This window comes from Poecilia reticulata, linkage group LG5 (genome assembly GCF_000633615.1).
Source record: "Poecilia reticulata strain Guanapo linkage group LG5, Guppy_female_1.0+MT, whole genome shotgun sequence".
NCBI lineage: Eukaryota > Metazoa > Chordata > Actinopteri > Cyprinodontiformes > Poeciliidae > Poecilia > Poecilia reticulata.
In genome coordinates, this window is record NC_024335.1 from 28,309,967 (window position 1) to 28,329,587 (window position 19,621).

Below are 19,621 nucleotides of genomic sequence, written 5' to 3' on the forward strand. Positions count from 1 at the left end.
GTTAGAATAAAACACAAGACAATGTCGAGAGGGCGTGAGGACGCACGTGGAGATGCCTCATTTGGGGCGGATAGTTGGTGTAAAACAGCTGACCTCCAAGCACTCCTTCTCCTTTGCAACTTAACTTGTTAGAAAAGTAAAAGTAAAACAATGTCTGAACAAATGTAAAAAATCAGCACTTCTCTGAAAGCAGCCATCTTTCCTCCACTGCATGACCAAACAGAAACTGGTCACATGACGTCAGCGGCGCATTGTTTGTTGCAGACCGTCAAGTCCGGACCTCTAAATTTCCGGTTTCCAATGTCCACACGCAAAAGTGGGGGGAAATAAAAGGAGACTTTGGAAATCTCCACTTTGCCCAGAGGTCATGTAAAATCGTGTAAAAATGTAAAAATCTATTCGGTTTCCCGGATATTCAGCTCTGTGTGGATGAGCTGAATGATCCTTCAGATGCTGATTCCGTCCTGTTGTTCTTCCAGGGCTGACTCCGGACCGGCTCGGTCCTCCATCTCATGATGCCAGCCCAGTGAGCCCTGACGCCACCACACCAGGAGCTCACTCTCCATCCCACCTGCACTACCACAGCCAGGCCCAGCACAGACGCTTTTCCATGGAAGTGAGTAGCAAACAGGTTGACGCTGCAGAACGAGGAGTTATGGTGACTTCTCTTCACCGTGGTGTGGAATGGACTCGCCTAACTGCTCCAGCTGCAAGTTGGGAAAAGCAGAGGTACTCTAAATGCTTCGGTTAGCAAACCTGAGCAGAAGCCAGGAAGCTTCAGCCAAACATTTCTCTGCAGAGTTGGTTTTGTTAAAGAAACCAACTGGTTATTCTTAGCAGGCCTACCATCTTACCTACTTCACTGAACCGACCACAGGATGGGTCCTTTGACCTTTAAAAACCTTATTAAAAATAAAATCAAAACCAAACATATTTAGGTCAGAAATGAAGTTACCATTGCTGGTATTCTATTGGAGGTATCTTTTTCTTCTGGGAGACATGACTTTATGTTTCATTATATAACTGCCTTAAAGAGATACAAGGTTATTCAGAGTGTGAACAGGTTGATGTCTTCTTCATCTCTGAGTCTCAACTTTTTAACCTTTCCATAGCGTCACACTTTTCTTTCGCAGACTGTTTACAGCCCTACCGTCTCAGGTAAAATAGTCCTGTTTGAAGGAGCATGAGTCACCCTGACTTTTTTTTTTCTCAGACACCATCTAGCCTGCACCAGACAGACCAGTGAGAATAATACTGTACGCCAAAGTGAAGCGAATACTTAGAAAGATGTAATGAGGACAGAAATAACAGCATGACAACAACTGAGCCAGTGTTCAGCTTCCGCAGACCTCTACAGCTTCTTGCTACAAACGTGAGGAGTGGATTTTTCTAATGAGGGTAGTGACAACAGGTCAGCAGCTAATGCGGTGAAAAACAATTATCTCGAGATCATTAATGAATTTGGCAATGCTGCTGTAGAACATTGCTAACATCTGTTTTGTTAGTTTCCTTACATTTTTCAGGTATTTGTTATTTCATTATGTTTAGAAAAGAAGAATACAATGTCATGTTGATGAACATGAACAACTCCGGTGGAACGTGCTGGCTCAGGGTCTGCTGGTAACAGCGGCTGCCTTTCCGTTAGAAATCTGAGCAGATCTTTGTCGCTGACCTGCTCATGTTGACAAAACTCAATTTTGAAATTTTGGGAATTGTGAGAAGTTTTTCCATTAAGCTAATTGACTTTCGTCATTTCAACATAGCTGCGTTGTCATTGACCATTTGACCATGACATTGCGCAAAATGGATTTACGAGAATGAATTTATCCAATGGAGATGCTGCAATTTCAAAAAGCTAACTTTTTTTTTTGAGAAGATGTTTTTGCTCTTGGGTGAGGTGATGTTCTGTGTCACAATTTTGCAAAACTGCAATGGAAACACTTTTTTTGGCATCACACGTGTTGAAATGTCACCTATTGTGGCTTTCGGTGTACAAACTACTGAGTGTCAGAGGGGGAGGAGCCTAAATCAGATCCAGTTGAAGCCAGATGTTTACATACACCGAATAAAAAGACACACCAAACAGACCAAACTTGTCCTGTTTTAGGTCAGGTAAAATGACTAACATTTTTTATTTTTGCTAAATGCCAGAAAAGTTTGAAAGAATATATTTGAAAGATATTTTTGTAACTTTTTTTTATAGCGGCAGGGATAATTGCCTTTTGAACTGTGTGACTGTATGGGTCAGACCTTTTAGATTTCCTTCCTTCAACTATAATTGGCTCCCATTTATCCTCAGTCACAATTCTGAATCCACCAACTTTTGAATATCTACTTGACAATCAATTAGATGATTGACAAAAAATAAAATGCCTGAACAAGACAAACAGAACCGTCTGATCCTTTTCGTTCTCTGTCGGCCTCTTCAGGACGTCAGTAAGCGGATGTCTCTGCCCATGGACATCCGCCTGCCTCCAGAGTTTCTCAAAAAACTGCAGCAGGAAAGTGAAAACTCCCCCCTCTGCAGACCGCTCAGCCGCATGTCCCGACGCGCCTCACTGGTCAGTAACCATCGGTTTATTTTACACACCGCGTTGTCTTGTCTCGTCCTGTGTGTCGCTCCACCTGCATGAAGGGTAGTGACTCAGACTGAAGGAGTCGTTATTTTGTTCTCAGCCCTGTTGCCAATTAAGTATTTTTGTTAGACAGAGTAAAACAAGTCATTTGTGGAGTGTAAGATTAGTAAAAACCTTTTTTTCCCGATCCAGAGGACAGAATCAAATGTTGTGAAATTAATCTGTCTAATGGTTTTCTCTGCCTTTAGTCTGATATAGGATTTGGGAAACTGGAAACGTATGTGAAGCTTGGCAAACTAGGTGAGGTACGTCGCAGCTGGTTATTCATACGATTCAGAGGTTCTGTTGAGTTCAGTGCAACATTTATGGTTTGGTTTGTGAGCAACTAAAAGTTAACTCCCTGCTACAATGGTGGGTCGCTGTGATAACGAAATCATTTGAAATTGTTTTTCACATTTAATGTGATATTTATGCTGTACCATTCAACTAAAAACAAATCTGCTTTAAAGAAGTCACATTTATTTGATGACTCTGCACCAGTACAGCAGACCTAAACACACCAACATCTTCACAAGCCTGGTCAGACATGTAAAAACAACTTTAATCTGTTCAGTCTGTGCAATCAGTAGTATGGCAGCCAATGGAAAATAAATATCAAAGAAACTGAAACTGACTAAAACAATAGGTTGTCCACCTACATGTACAAATAAACTGCAGCAAAACCTTCTTTTAAATGGTTCAAAACATTGAATTAAGCTGAATAAATCTGGAACATTGTTGAAAAAACTGTAAATCACACAGCAGGCAAATGTGACCCATATCTGACGTTTTCATGGTAGTCTGACCGGCCCTGTTCTGACCTTTTCTCAGATCTATATCTCACTTCCATACGAGGAACTGATTCAGATCACAAAATGCAATAGATTTTTTTTTTTTACGATACACGCTGCACTACAATGGAACAGTAGAAACCTTCTCACTCAAACTCAACTTTAAATACTTTGACGACACGATTGCCGTCATTCTAAGGCATTCTCATTCAGTCAGAAATAGTCGTCAATAATTCCCTATAAAAAGGTAATTCTGAGCGAAACAGAACTACAACGTGTCCAAAGACTCATGTTTCTACAACGGCTCTTTCTTTTGCATGATATCACCTGATATGCTTTCCTGTGCTTCTATTCCCAGGGGACTTACGCTACAGTTTTTAAAGGAAGGAGCAAACTAACGGAGAACCTCGTGGCCCTGAAGGAGATCCGTCTGGAGCACGACGAGGGAGCGCCTTGCACTGCTATCAGAGAAGGTAAAGGAATCATTAACCCTCTCAGAATCTCACTTGGGATTTTCTGAGATTTTTTTGCTCAAACAAATTCACCAGAGAAAAAATTCCCTGGTGAGGAGGCGACACTTTTTTGATAAACTTGAATTTTAGGATGGAGCTTTGTGGAGGGGGGGGGGGGCTCCAAACCTCCACAAATCTTATTTTGTTTAAATTCTCAGCAAAATGAGGTTAAAATCTTTTGTCAAAATAAAATACTTATTTTATGCATAATGTATGCGGCGATATTAAAGCACTGATTATGTAAAAGCTCTCTTTGTGCTAAGAGGCGTAGAGACAACACTGGTGTCATTTCTGTGGATTTTCCACATTTATCTTCCTTTGTCTTTGTTTCTATGAAGCTTAAAGGAAGTTATTTTGGTAGAATATTTAATGTGGAGCTGCTTGAGCCACGCTCTGGATCTTCTTCTTATGAATTTGAATGGATTTATGGTTATCATTATCGCCACCTGGTGGTGCAGCATAGGCAATACACTTTTTTATTTTTATTTTTACAGAAATCTAAATATTGTCACCTTCCTAAACTAATAACCAAAATGATTTTGGCATTAAAAACAAAATTATTTATGCCAAAATTATTGGCATAAATAGTTTTCAGTAAAAAAATATATAAATAAAAATACATTTTTTGCAAAAAATAACTTAGGCCATTATTTTAGGAAGGTGACGATATAAAAGTACAGTGAGTGACAGTGTATTTTTTCAGTTTTTTAACTTTTAGTTCAAAGAAATGTCAATGTCAGACAAAAATAACCCAAGAGAATATATAAATCTATTTTCAAATAATTTTATTTACTTTTGGGGAAACTATCCAACCCAATCTGACTATATGAAAAGTTTTTTCCCCATTTATTTCAAATTATGAAATTGTCATATTTGTGGTCTAGTTTCACCACTCACACTAATAGGAGTAGTAGTCCTATATTGCAGCAAAATGAAATGACTTCAGTAGAACCTGACAGCCAACATTAAGTGGGGTCTATGATATCAGGAGGCACAACATCAATCTAAAGAAATTTTTAGAACAGAAGGGATATAAATCTTTGACATCTATGATTTTGGGAGTATAAAGCGATTCCTAAGGCTTTGAGACTCCAGTGAACCTGTTAACTGCTGTTAAGAGTCCTTACCCACAAATCAAGAAACATTGAACAGTGGTGGACTTCTAAAAGGACTGGTCAGTCTACTAAAATTACTCCAAGACAGTAACAACAAGTCTCCTAGGAGGTTACAAAAGAATAGGCTGATAAAAATCACGCTCTGCTTAGTTCAGAGGGTCTGAATCCTCGCCTGTTGAGAGACGATTGCTTCCTGGAGGCGTGGCCTCTGGTGAGGTTTATAACGATTGTTATGACTGTACCCCATCGGTAACATTTGTAATGTGTCGGCCTGCAACAACAAGCAGACTGCGATTCTAAAACATGAAACAAAAATGGATGTCATCGTCAACTCTTCCTCTTGTTCGCTGATCGTCAGACCAACACAGCATTTTAAACAAAACATCACATCGACAGTTTCTTCAGGATTGGGTCATTTGCTGTGGTTGATGAATGAATGAATGAATTAATTAATTAATTCTCCTTTATAACATAAAGCCCTGAAGGAGGAAGTCCAGTTGTCAGTTTGTGACCTTAAGCACAAGCCCACTGGGGTAAAGCAGCATCAAAATGATTCAATGCAAAAAACGGAAGCTTTCCAGCAATTTAATTAAGTCTGGAATTAGATGGGGTGGCATGACCTTAAACAGGCAATTTATACTCAAAAACCTTCTACTGTGGATGGATTAGAACAATACTGCCGAGAAGACTGGGCCAAAGCGCCAGAATTCCTCCACAGGGATGAAAGAAACCCTCTCTTAAAGTTCTCACAACGCTTGATGGAATTTGCAACCGATCACTTTTCAGATCAAAGCAGGTTGTCTTTCCCTCACTAAGTGGAAATCATTCCCTAAAGCTTTTGGAAATAAAAATAAATGTGATCATTTGAACATGTAAGTATGACAACCCCCCCAAAAAAAACATCTTCTCTGGGGAAATGCTCTTTCATGGTTATGTAGACACAAATTATTTTCAAAAACAAAAGGGAAAATTATCTGTTTAAAAATATATGTGAGATTTTAGTAGAGAAAAGGTTCAAAACAACTATTTTTTTATGACTCGGTTAAATACTACAACAGAGTATTATGGCCACACTAATAAAAGAAAAGTACAAGAATAAAGTAATTTTATGAGAAAAGTCGAAATAATACAAGAATAAAGTCATAATATAAAAGTAAAGTTGACTTTATTCTCGTATTTTTTCCACTTTATTTCTCATTATTTCGACTTTGTTCTCATCATATGGTGACTTTATTCGTGTAATTTTATATTTTTTATTGTTTTCTTAGCATGGCCCTAATATTTCGTCATAAAATACACATACTTTTTTCTATGTTCACACATATAATCTTTGTTTTTTCCCATTAAAATGTATACTCACCGCTGTACAGCTTCATTTTGCTGTATAGATCAAATTTATCTTAACCCCTAATTGAGAATTATTTTGCAATGTAATAATTCACGCGATTCACAAGGAGCTTTCTGTTGTCCTCATGTACACCTGATTTTTTTATTTCAGTGTCTCTGCTGAAGAACCTCAAACACGCCAACATCGTCACACTGCATGACATCATCCACACGGACCGCTGCCTCACCCTGGTGTTCGAGTACCTGGTGAGTGCACCAGCAGCTGGAGATCAGCACAGTTCCTAAAGGTCACTCAGCCCAAAGGAAGATCAATGCAACAGCGAGTTGTTCTGTCTTGCAGGACAGTGACCTTAAACATTACTTGGACAACTGTGGAAATCTCATGAGCATGCACAACGTCAAGGTGAGAGCTAGCTGTACGTTACTGGTGGGAGGATTTCAGAAGCTAACTGAATGTCCTGAATCTATTAAAAAAAAAAAAACTTTTTTTTTGCTGCAAACTCCCACTCAGGAATTAATTTGTGTTTATACTGGTGAGCTTGTATTTTAGATGAGCGTCACCATTGGAGTTGTCTTTACTTGTTAAGATTTTGTGTTCCTGTAGTGCAAAGTCACAGGCAGGCAGATTGACATCAAGGAGAACATCAAGTAAGAAAATAGTCAGGGGCAAGTTTACAGCAAAGGCAAAAAAATACATAGCACAATTATTGGAATTAGAGTACTTGGATTGAAAGAAGAGTGCAATTGAGTAAAGTCATTCAAAAAATAAAATCTGCATAAAAATACAACAGAGCTTTCACAAGAAACAAATTAGCGAATATCAGCACGATGTAAACATTTACTGAGTAGTGCTGGTCGTAGCCTACCAGCTGCTGGGGGAAGGATCTGAGCTAACTCTACTTTATGCACCCAGGATGCAGCAGTTTGTCACTGAAGAAGGACTCCAGACTGTTAAACTTGGTGACCAGAACAAACTGTTTCCTTGTTCTTTACCCCTACAATAAACACACTCAATTCTCAGATTTTAATTGTGGATGTGTATCCTTTTATGTGTTATACTTAAAGTCATTTTTCAGGCTGCGTTTATACGATATGCTGCCTGACAGTCTGACATTTATTCTTTGTTTTACCTCTTTAATTATCATGCCTTAGTTTGGTCATTAAGCCCTGCTGGATCCTAAACTTGTCTCCATTCTTCTGAAATCCTGACGCTAATTATGAAAAATAAAGTCAAAATGCCTTCAAGCTCACATATATTTACTTTTTCTGTTGGATTTTTAGACTGTTTTACATATTACACAGTAGACAGATTTTCTAAAGACACAGTTTCACTGACAAAACAAACAACGATAAAGATTTGCTTTGAGAGATAATCTATTTCAGTAACTCAGTGTACAAACTGAAACACCATGTATTGATTAATTGCACAAAGACTGATCTTTTTAAGCCTTTTGTTCTTATTAATTATGAGGATTTTCTACTTACAGCTAATAAAAACACAACATTTGAGTTTATAATATCACATCAGATCAATAAGAACAAAAAAAATTGAATACTGAAATGTGGGCTTATTGAAAAAGCTTAATAGCTGCTTAAAGATTCCTGTTTTAATTGGACGTATTCATCAAGACGCATATTCTATTTTATTGAATGTGACCTTCCACTTATTATGCACTGCTGTGTTTTGCTTTATTACATAAAATAAATGACATTCTAATTATTGTTGTAAAGTTATGTTGACTATGTGAGGCAGGTGAGTAAACACGGCTACTGTGTTGGAACGGCTGCATTTCCTTTTGAACCCGTGCAGCGTCTTTTCTTCTCACCTCCCTCCTGCAGATTTTCATGTTCCAGCTGCTGCGCGGTCTCTCCTACTGCCACAAAAGAAAAATCCTCCACAGAGACCTGAAGCCTCAGAACCTCCTCATCAACGACAAGGGCGAACTGAAGCTGGCCGATTTTGGTAGGAAGCACGCCGACGTTCAACAAACCGAACAGGTCGCTCTCTGCAGTGACGGAGCAATCCTGCTTGTAGTAAATACTTTGAGTCATATTCTGTTTTATCGCCACACGGAGCTCTTAAATGCTGATTACCCTCGGCCTTTCTTCATGTTTCCTAGCAACCATAACCCCTCTCTTGATTTTCTCAGTTTTGTGTTGGAAGTAGGTCGGTAAGCCCACCAGTGTCCCTGACTATTTTTAATAGCTTCAGCTAAACACGCAGCCAATGACACGACATGTTGAACTGCCTTTGGCTCTTTCATTGGCTAAAAATGTTTATGGGAAGCAGAGCGAAGCCACCTGTCCCGCTGAGCAAAGATGTAGCTAAAATGGCGTCCTGTGCTGCCCAGGTCTGGCTCGAGCCAAATCCGTCCCCACAAAGACCTACTCCAACGAAGTGGTGACTCTTTGGTATCGGCCCCCCGATGTGCTGCTGGGCTCTACGGAATACTCCATGCACATCGACATGTGGTGAGAAACAGTCACTCACCTTTCAGTGCACCCACCCACGTCCCGCAAAGACGGGAGTTTTAATGGATTTTTTATTTGCAGGTATGAAGAATTTAAAAAATTGATAAATAATTCTTTGTTCTCTGACCTTAATTAAATATCAAAAGATACCAAATTTCTGATTTGCTATTAGTTGCACTTCTTGATCAAAGCCACCATAAACGGATAGCATAATGTAAAATTGACTCTTTTTTTTTTTTTAGCTTTACATCATGTTATAATGTTTTTTCTTTATTAAAATTATATCTAAAGTTTTGCCTTGATTCTTTCATGAATGTTTGAGAAATCCTTTAATCTCCATGGCAACCATTCAGCTGTGGAAAACAGCTGGGTTGACCTAGCACCGCCTTCAAGAAGAAGCTCCTCCTCTGAGCTGCAGCTTCCATTCTTCTGAGCTTCCACCTCACAGTGCAGCCCTCCTCCACTCAGCTCCTTCAGACTAGCCAGCAGCAATTAGCAAACACCTGCTCATCTACTGATCTCGTTAATGTAATCGGCAAGTTGATGGAACAACTTTTTGTATCATCAGTGACAGCAGCAGGTGTTCAGGGTTGTGTCTCTATCAACGTTGTACATCCAGAGACATTTTTACCCATCACAGGTCTTAATGGTGCTGTCTGTTCACTAACGTTCGCTAACAAACCTTGGAAATGCTCGCAAAACAGCTGCATCCATGGTGAGATGAAGTCATGTGTTGGTCGACTGCATTTATGAATTAGGTGAAGGCCATTGCCTTCACTGGGTTATCAGAGGAAAGAAGGGGCAGAACATGACAAACATTTCAGATCCTTGAAGGCCACATGTCTTTTTTTCTTCCACTTTACAATTATGTGCGTTTTTGTGTTGTTCTATTGGGTAAAATGTCAGGAATATGTGTCAAAGTTTGTCGATGTAATGTGAAAACGTTGGGAGGATGAATCGTTTTGTAAAACATTGTGTGTCATCTTTGGTCAAGATTGGCTGATGAACCAGTGCAGCATTGTTTCCATTGGTCGGATAATTCTCAGTTTATTTCCTCATATTGAACAGTTGTCATTTAAACTGATTGGACAAATAAAGTGTGCCTGGGTCCATGCAGCACTGCACAGACAGTTTTTAATGCTACATGCCCTCCCCCCATCACCACTGAGCGTTTTTTAATCATCGTCAAGATCTTCCAAGATTTCTGTGATTTCTCTCTTTTTAAATATCCCAGGTTGCTTGTAGACACATGACTCACACTCTAATATGAAGATGCATAATTCATGGGCAATCACTTTCCTTATATACTTTTTGCACAATAATTGTTTGCTTATAACTCCCCCACAGCTTTGTGAAATGACAGATTATGAAGAACGGAGCTCCAGCAATGCAACAGTCTTTTATGAGCTTACATATCCCCCCACAGATCCACAGGGGGTCTCACCACGCCACCCACAGTGCCCACTCACTCGGCTCATTTTAAAGTCTTGAATTCACATTGAGACCTAATATATTGGGATTGCTTTTTTCCCTCTCTGTCCGACTTGTATTTTCATCCCCTGCCTCCTCCTCTCCTTCTCTGTAGGGGTGTGGGTTGTATACTGTATGAGATGGCAACGGGTCGCCCCATGTTTCCTGGTGCAACAGTGAAGGAGGAGCTACACTTGATTTTTAGACTTATGGGTAAGATGACTAGGAATGGCAGTAGAGTAAAATCCTGATTGAAATGTGCAGATGAGAAGAGAGCTTATCCTTATTAATACAGAAAGTGTTTGCTCAGCCGCTGAGTTGCCCTGTACCAACCGGTTCATTGGTCACAGAACTATCAAATCCAGCACCTACGCATGCAGCCTTCTTTTATGAGCGTATGTGAAAAGCTGGGCTGCTCTCAGCAATCTAATGAGTTCTAGAAACCTACAATGAAAGGAAACCACCAGTGGTGTGTCACTTCTGCCACTTCTGCTAACTGTACATAGCAAATGTTTTACGTAGCACTTTAGCAGTTTTGCAAACTTTGAAAACAATTAGTGCTCTTAGCTTCCACCGAATTCATTTTTTGGTATGTATTCTAATGGTGCGTTCACACCAAAAGCGTTACGTGGGTCAAAAACGGCGCTTCATGTTCAAATTTGACGCGTGTGCATGTTGAACGCAGACTCTTGACATTTTGCTTGTCTGGTTTCCATTCAAAGTCTATGTGGAGGCATATTTAGTCAGCTCTAGCCACTGCTTTCTGTTAGATGCTGTTGATGCTTCAAATGCTCAAAACTCTCCAGACGGTTCAAATCTCGCCACGCTAGCCGCTTGAAATGCGCCTCCACGGCCCTCGATGCGCCTCCACGGCCCTCGATGCGCCTCCACATAGGCTTTCAATGTAAACCAGACATGCCTGACGCTCTAAACACTTTTGGTGTGAACGCACCATAAGTCTACTTGGTTGTTTTGTAAACTTTCAGTTGAATAAAGTTCAACATCTGTGTCAAAGTTTTGGTTATTCACTGTTGAGAATTCTTTAAGTAGTTAGACGTTTATATTCATGCTCTTATTTTGAAGTGGGTGACGACTGGTCATGTAGCAGTTAGTCTGCACCGTTAAGATGGGCTTTTTCTCACTTGGTTTCCTGGTGATTACATAATAATAGTAACTAAATGTAACAATAAATGAGACGAACTATTTCTTTGTGATGCAGGTACTCCAACAGAAGAGACCTGGCCTGGTATTAGCAGTAATGAGGAGTTCAGGTCTTACCTCTTTCCTCAGTACAGATCTCAAGCTCTCATCAACCACGTACCTCGGTAAACCCTCTGCGTTAACTAGCAATGATCTCCATGCATGGCCAGACGCTGAGACATCTAAAGCATTACTAGCTAATTTATTAATGTAGTATTAGGCCAATTATGTATCATCCAGTTTAATGTGATTCAAACTTTATCGGTGTTTCACTTCGAGATGTTTTGGACACATAATCCTATCAAGCATAAGAAATCAGGTAATGGAAATTGAAATACATAATCAAAGGGGCAGTATTATGTAAAATCAACTTTTTTGAAAATTACATCATGTTATAATGTTGGTCTCTCACCAAAAACATTCCTGTAGTGTTGTCTTCTTTCATGCATATTTGAGAAATCCTTTAATCTCCCATGGCAACCATTCAGCTGCGCGAAACGCCTGGGTGGATCTAGCCCCGCCTTTGAGACGCAGCTTGTCCTCTGAGCTCCAGTTCCCAAGTTTCCGAGCTTCCACCTCACAGAGCAGCCCTCCTCTGAAACTCCTCCACTCAGCTCCTTCAGACTAGCCAGCAGCAATTGGCAAACACCTGGTGGACCTGTGCATCAGCTGAATTCATTATAGGAGCTACTTCTCACTGAAACGCTGGTAAAACGTTTAAATTAATAAAGGAGCCATGTTGTGATGACTTCCTGAAGGCGGAGTTTCAGAAAGAGCAGGAGTTTTTAAAGAGACAGACGCCCAATTTAAAAGCGTTTAAATATCAAAGTTCAGTTTCTTTTAAGTCACATTTTCTATTTAAAGCATTTTTATAGCAACTGAAAGTGACATATTTACTTGATTGAGCTATAAAATGACACTGTGTGCCTGGAAAATATTTAATACTGCTCCTATAAATGTAATCTGACATGATTGATTTATTAATTTTTGTTTTAGGATGATCCATTGAGAATGGATTTGTTTTTTAGCTTTTTTTCACACTTTGATGTTTAGTTCACCAAAAAGCAATCTGCAAGGGAACAAATACTTTCTAATGGAATGTTCATGTTTATTGAACGAGTGAAGTTTTAAGCTGTCTAACACTTTCTTGGTCTCCATCAGGTTGGACACGGAGGGAATTGATCTGCTGTCAGCTTTCCTGCTGGTACGACCCCAAAGCCCGTTTATATGAATCCTAATCTTACCTGCTAATTCACTGAGGTTCTAACGAGCTCTTTCTGCATGGCATGTGACAGTATGACACCAGGACCAGAATCTCGTCTGAAGCGGCTCTACACCATGCCTACTTCCTGAGTCTGGGGGATGCCATACATCATCTTGCTGACAGTAAGATATAGTTGCTTCCATTGAGATCCTCCATTATAAACACAGCTGTATGATTTTTATATGTGGTATTAATGCAATGAGAGCTCCACACATACTCCTTTTCCTTTCTTTGCTCCAGCTGCTTCAGTGTTCTCTCTCGGAGAGGTGCAGCTCCAGAAGGATCCAGGCCATCGTAGCTCAGTATTCCAGCCTTTAGGTAAGAAAAGAGCTGGACATTACCTTACCCAAAGCATATCACAGATAATGGAAGGCAATTGTTGTATGATATGCATGCCCTCTGTGTATTTTGGGTTTTTCTGAGGACAGAATCTAGTCTAATTTTCACCAGGTTCTAAAATGATTTGAAACAAACATCAGCAACTGATTGTCATTTAAGACTTTTGTTAGGATTTGAGATGCTGCCAATGGAACTAGTATTTTTTTTTATAAATATTGACAAATGCTGACATTGGACCACTTTTTTCAGTAACGAATAATCTAACGCATTACTGTTTCAAATCCAGTAATCGGACTAAAGTTACTTATTCAAATCACTTTGCATTACTAAAATCATATTTATAGTTTTCCAGACAATACTGGAACACAGAAAAACATGCACAAATTACTAAAGTTATTTTTTGTACTGTTGTAACCATTAAACAATCTCCCATTCAGTATAACCATATAACTGGAGAAGCATTGTTGATGTTACCATTATAAAATAACTTTCAATTAAGTTTTGGCAAAGCTCAATGTAATTTTCACAGGAGGCAGAGCGTTGTTGTCAGCAGCTGCTGAAAGTAGCTAAAAAAGTTACTTTTAATGTAATTTAGTTACTTTCCAAATCAAGTAATCAATAATCTAAGTTACTTTTTCAAGGAGTAATCAGTAATCCGATTAAAGTAACTTTTTCACAGTAACTACGCCATCACAGATTGTAACAAACTCCTGACATCTTGCTGAAAAGTTGTTAGTAAGTTAGTTTGTCTTATTTCAACTGTACCAAGATATTTGCACTATAAACTAGACCAAAACTAACTGATGTTTTTGCAGTGAATGAACTGAAGCCATGTTATAGTGGCTCAAAAGTTCGTCCTATCAAGATATGTAAGACGGATAAAGTCAGACAAGAAAACAGCTATGCATTGTTATCATAGGGTGTTTTTCAAACAACTTTTTTCTCTTCAGTTTATTTTTTTAAATTTTTTTTTTCACTTGGGGCTAGATTAATATAGTTTTAGATAAATATAAAAAACACTTTCATTGTGTCCTAGATGTTGGTATTTTGAAAAGAGCATCATTATGCTGGTACTTCACCACTGTGCTCTTCTTTGTGTTGGCCTGTAAAACCACAGGAAAACACTTATCAGCATGTATTTAATACCATGTTTGTAACTGAAATGTAACACTTTTATGACTAAAATGTAAAAAAAAAATGAAACATTTTTCAGTGAACCTAAACTGAAACATCTGGGGGGAAAAATCATTAAAATGTACTTCTTCTTTATGAACTGTAATGTGATCCTCTTCAGGCCGAGGAAAGAATCGAAGACAAAGCATCTTCTAGAAAACACAGAGAAGAAGAAGGAAGACATGAATGGAGAGAAGCTGCCTTTCAAATCCAGATCACCAAGGCCAACTAAAGCTTAACACATTGAGCAAGCAACCTCAGCAACCACACACACACACACACACACACACACACACACACACGCATAGCGTCACAAGGACATCTTCTTCACTCATTTCCATGGCAGCTGAACTTGAAGGCTCATCCTCTTTCTGAAGATAAAAAATGTTCTGCACTTAAACAGACCTTATTCAATCTCCTTCCAAACACACACACACACATAAACACACACACACCCCCTTGAACACTTTTGCACTATAAGAAACACTACACATGTTGCACATATCAGAGAGTTCTTTGCTTCCCTCCTTTGATACCTCTGACAAAGAAGGGACTGTATAATAATTAACTCTGAAAACTGAAAAATTGAACAAAGTCGATCATTTTTGCTATTCTTAACTAGTCACATTCTAAAGCCTGCTTGTAGTATTTACAAAAAAACTGAACCATACCAGCAGGTTGTGTTCTCTGAGTGAGATCTCCTTAGTGTCAGTCCAGTTTGGTGGCTCCTCCACCCCTACGGCTCCCATTCATCCTTTCCTCAACTCATCTTCCACAAGCTCTGCCTCTGCCTTTCTGCCTCCTGTCGGACCCTCTGCTGTCCCTCTGAAAAAAAATGTTAGAACATTGTACAACAAATACATCATATTTTTTGTACAAATACGGGAAAAAAATGCTTAACTGTCAATTTGTACACACGCTCATGTTAGCATGTTAGCATGTTAATACAAAGCAAATAATATGTGAGCTAACATTTAGCCTGGTTGGGCCTGACCACTGATCCCAGAATCAAAAATCTGATCTTTTTCTGGTAACTGAACGTTACAATGCCCAATACAGCTGCTAAGCTGTGTGTGTGTGTGGATGCTGTTGCTGTGTGAAGAGAAGACTCAAAGTTAGCTTTTTCTGCAGCAGCGAGACATTTAAACAGAAATTAGAGCTAGCACAGAACTCTGAGAAGGTACTTAAAACAAAACCAGGTTTTCTGCTGTATCTTGGGAGAAAGATTTCCTCAGCAGATAACAGGAAGGATGAAAGGAGCTATCTGTTCTCCTATCTGATGGGGAACAAACCCTGCTTTTCAGGGACAGGTTTGTCTCATTTCTGAATGAGGTCTTTGGAAATGAGACAAAAAAATTATATCTAATAAGCTTCAAAATGTATTTAGTGAGCCAATGAATAAAAATTAATCAAAGCTACGATGCTGTTGATTTGTGTGTGGTTTTCCTTGGAGACACAGCTTTTGTCTGACGGGTAACAACTACCACATGGATTTCACTTAAATCATTAGAGTTTATGTGGAAAGAGAGAGACGAGTGACAGGCAGAGATCCTGTGGAAATTAAACCAACTCAGATAGGACAGAGTTTCATTGACTTGTGTAGAAGTTGCGTCTTGTTCAGAGGATCCTCAGCAGTTCAGCTTCAGCCGCCGTAGCTCTGAAGCTGTACACGCGGCCATGAGGGCAGTCCTAGCGATAAACACGTAGCATTCCGTCTTACCTCTACTGACTATCCTCCACCTGTCCACCAAATCTGACCCTTTTGTGAATAATAATCTCAACAGATGAGAACCAACTCATGCAGAGGAACTTGCCTTGTTACAGAACCCCCACTCCGCGCAGACTGGGCTCATTTTCACCTTTACAGTGTTAACAGCTGAATTTGAAGTTGCCTTAGTAAGCTGTGCATGATGTGTTGGCTTGTGAAGAGTCTATAATTGATCTAGTGTAGCTAATGTTTTGGGAAACCTTTACTTTGTGTCTGTAAATATTTTAGTCTCCTATTTGCACAAACCAAAAGTGTCCTCTAAAGCCTGCTCCCTTCGCTTTAGTTCGTCTGTCCTTACGCTGTTCCTAAATATGACCTGCTGACTTTCTCAGACTCCTCGCTCTGTGTCCAGTACAGTGAGAAATGGAGTCATACAGTTGTTTTCTTGAAGCAATGTGGATTAAGTAGGATTCACAGTCCTCTCCTGATGTATTTCACTGCTACAGCATAGGCAGTTTTTAGCTGAAGATATGTAAAAGTCCTTAGATAAGAAACATGAAGTAATGTGTAAAACAGAATTTTTGATGAGACCATGAAAAATTGGTGACATTTTTACATCTTTTTGAGTCATTATTCTATATTTACGCTGCAGATTTTAACCTACAGGTTAAATTTCTTCTTAAGGTGGGAAACTGATGTAGGTTCATGATAAACATGCAGCTGAAGAAATGAGCTGGAAAACTTTCAAAAAAACAGCTTGGCTTGCCAACTGTGTCTAATTAAAGGAGCAGTCTGTTGGATTCAGTGCCATCTAGGGGAAATAATCACCTTTGCCAAAACTAAGAAACAAAAACCTCAGCCCGTATTTTATTTATGTTTACTTGGTAGCTCAAAAAAGCCAGCCAGAACCTTTCTGGGAAGGGAGCGATGTTCTGTAGGTTTGGTACATAAAGAAAAGCAAAAAGGCGCCGACATCCTGTACCTAAACAACTGAACAATAATGGATACTTGCTAAACAAAACTGCCAATCTGAATTACACGCTTGGAAGCCTCCGATACTGATGAAAAAACTTTTATTTTGAAGGCTACTGCTTCACACATCTTGCTAGCTTGAATGAAGAGAACCAAGAGAACGAGCAGTTTAAAGTAGTTCAACAATCACTTCAGTATACCTCAGTTTGTGTTCATTATATTGAGAATTAATTACATAATAAACAAACGTCGGTATACCAATCCAACAAAACACTGGCAATTGATCGAATGCCTGGTTTTCACTGAGCGGGTCAGTGTGGTGCGGGTCAGGTCGGTGCGCTTCAGTACGCCATGTCTGTTATCCATTTTAAAAGTCAATATGAGCAGTGACCTGAAGCATTGGCCCATACTGGACCATTGCTTCAGGACAATGGTACGATACGGTTAGGGCGGAGCTGCTGCCGTCACACAAAACAGCGCATTGACCACGGGACAGAAAAACGGCTCTGCTGAAAATATCGTACTGAACTACACTGACCCGTGCCCTACCATTTAGTGGAATCAAGGCAAAAAGTGTGTCTCTAGTAGTGGAGACCCCAAAATGCTACGTTTTTAACTTTGCATTACAGATGCCATGCTAAATGTTCAGCATGTGCTCTACTTATTTCTTTAGAATCCATTATTGTGGAGACAAGAAATGTTACCACTATGACACTATGAAGAAAACAAAGCTGTGAACCAAATCATATCGCTTCTTTATAGCTTTTAATGAAGATTTGCTAATACTAGCCTTAAGATTACACCAGAGGGAACGTATTCATCCAGAAAGAGATTCGCATGGCTCATTTAAATACAGTAGACATGGCAGAACGTCGTCAGGAGGCTGTCTTTGGACGGCATCTCTACTGTTGTCCTTATACAAAACTCCTCTTGAAAATAATTCAAAAGACATCTTTAGAAAAAAAAAACATGGATGTTGTACAAGGCATGCAGAGCAGCATGGAGGTGAATCCTTCCAAAAAGTATTCTTTTCGCAGTCAAGCTAAAGCATGCTCCAAAACATCTTTCCTTTCCCTGAGTTTTGCTGTGGTGACGTGACCAAGTGTGAAAACCTGAAAGTACTTTTGCAAGGCAGGTTGTGTCCCAAAAGAAGGAGAGGTTCATTTTTAGTTCTGTTGCTGCACATCTGGGATGTGTCCTGTTCACAACTGCATGGAGACAGAGGGAAAATAAAAAGACAACTCTTAACAATTATGTCAAGCAAACAGGACAAGGAATAAAAAATCTTTAATTTGATATTTGGTCAGATTTTTACAAACGTTTTGAGGATAAGGAGCTTCGTATAGCTGTAAATTGGCTTTTGAGTAGCAGTTAGCTTGACTTCTCTGTGAGTTAACCAAAAAGATCCTCTAAACTGAAACTGCATGTTGCAACGTTCATATGACTGCTGATTGGAACGCCATACAAACACTCTTTAACCACTTTTCAAGAAATCAAATATGTCATTTCGAAACGACCATTAGTGCATTTTTATCAGTCAGTTACAGTCAGATAGAACGGAAGAAACCGTGGTCTGAGTCTTCAAGTGACCTTAAGTAACAATTTGTTTAGTTTTAATATCTTGGATAAGATCATGTCATCTACAGGCATAGTGGTCATGTGACTCAAATGATAGAAAAACAAACTTCTTTGAAGAGATTCTTTGGGAAAGAAAAAAAGACATAAGTTTTAGGAGAGTGCACAAAAAAAGCATTTGGCCCTGTAAATGTCCTGTTTTAATTTCTTTGTCACACTTAATTGTTTCAGGTCAAACACATTTCATTTTTTGACAATAACCAAATCTAATTTTCAACTAATTAGATTTATTAAGAGAAATAATGTCTTGAAAATAACCTGTGAAGAAGTATTTAACCTCTTACAAATTTTTTTTCTTACTTGTTGAACAAAAATAGCAAGAAGTCCCTCACACATCTACCAACAATATAAAATGGCATCTTATGGTCACTGTAGATAGAAAAAAGAGTAAATTATCACAAAAAAAGTGATATTTTGAGATTTTATAAAAAAAAAAAAAAATCTAAAAAAAGTCTGAGAGCTCCAAAAGTTTAAAATTTGCGAGAAAAAAAGAACTCTGAAAATTAAGAGATTAATCTCAGAAACTTTCCATAAAAAAAAAACAGGACATTTCTGAGCTTCAAAATTCTAAGATTTTCAATTTTTGTAAATGTTTTGAGTTTCAAAACTCTAAACAGTTTCAGATTTCAGAGTGTTTTCTATCAAATGTTCAACTTTTCAAGCTAATTAATCAAAAATATTCTGATGGAAATTTATTCCTCCTTTCTTTTTTTATATCTGAAATGGCCATACCATGCTGTTCTGCTTTCAGGATGATTGAAAATATGCCTTTTTATTTACACTGGTCATGATATTAACATTTGTTTGTTTGAACATGTGAACCTTTAAGTGACTAAAAATCAAAACCAGAACTTACTGGCAAAGGAGAAGACCACTTTATCTTCCAGCCGTTTTAAGGAAAACACTAAAGTCCCAGCATCCAGTCAAAGTATTGACACCACGATTCACACCATTCTGTATCAAACACACTTTTCTACCTCTACACTTCAAAAGAGAGAGTGGTTTGGT

The 19,621-nt window shown here is 38.9% G+C and overlaps 1 protein-coding gene across 2 annotated transcripts in view; it reads left to right on the forward strand.

The window, feature by feature from the left end:
* cdk18 (cyclin dependent kinase 18) overlaps positions 1-18,998 on the forward strand; it is a 45,687-nt gene extending 26,689 nt beyond the window's left edge. For both annotated transcript variants that reach the window (XM_008410251.2, XM_008410252.2), the window contains exons 3-16: positions 480-616; positions 2,430-2,561; positions 2,825-2,881; positions 3,765-3,879; positions 6,532-6,626; positions 6,721-6,783; positions 8,220-8,343; positions 8,732-8,852; positions 10,438-10,535; positions 11,542-11,647; positions 12,684-12,726; positions 12,818-12,908; positions 13,027-13,104; positions 14,420-18,998. In XM_008410251.2, the coding sequence (XP_008408473.1) occupies positions 480-616; positions 2,430-2,561; positions 2,825-2,881; positions 3,765-3,879; positions 6,532-6,626; positions 6,721-6,783; positions 8,220-8,343; positions 8,732-8,852; positions 10,438-10,535; positions 11,542-11,647; positions 12,684-12,726; positions 12,818-12,908; positions 13,027-13,104; positions 14,420-14,454 (1,295 nt within the window). In that variant the 3' untranslated portion in view covers positions 14,455-18,998. The remainder of the gene's footprint in view (positions 1-479; positions 617-2,429; positions 2,562-2,824; positions 2,882-3,764; positions 3,880-6,531; positions 6,627-6,720; positions 6,784-8,219; positions 8,344-8,731; positions 8,853-10,437; positions 10,536-11,541; positions 11,648-12,683; positions 12,727-12,817; positions 12,909-13,026; positions 13,105-14,419) is intronic.
* Positions 18,999-19,621: the final 623 nt, after the last annotated feature.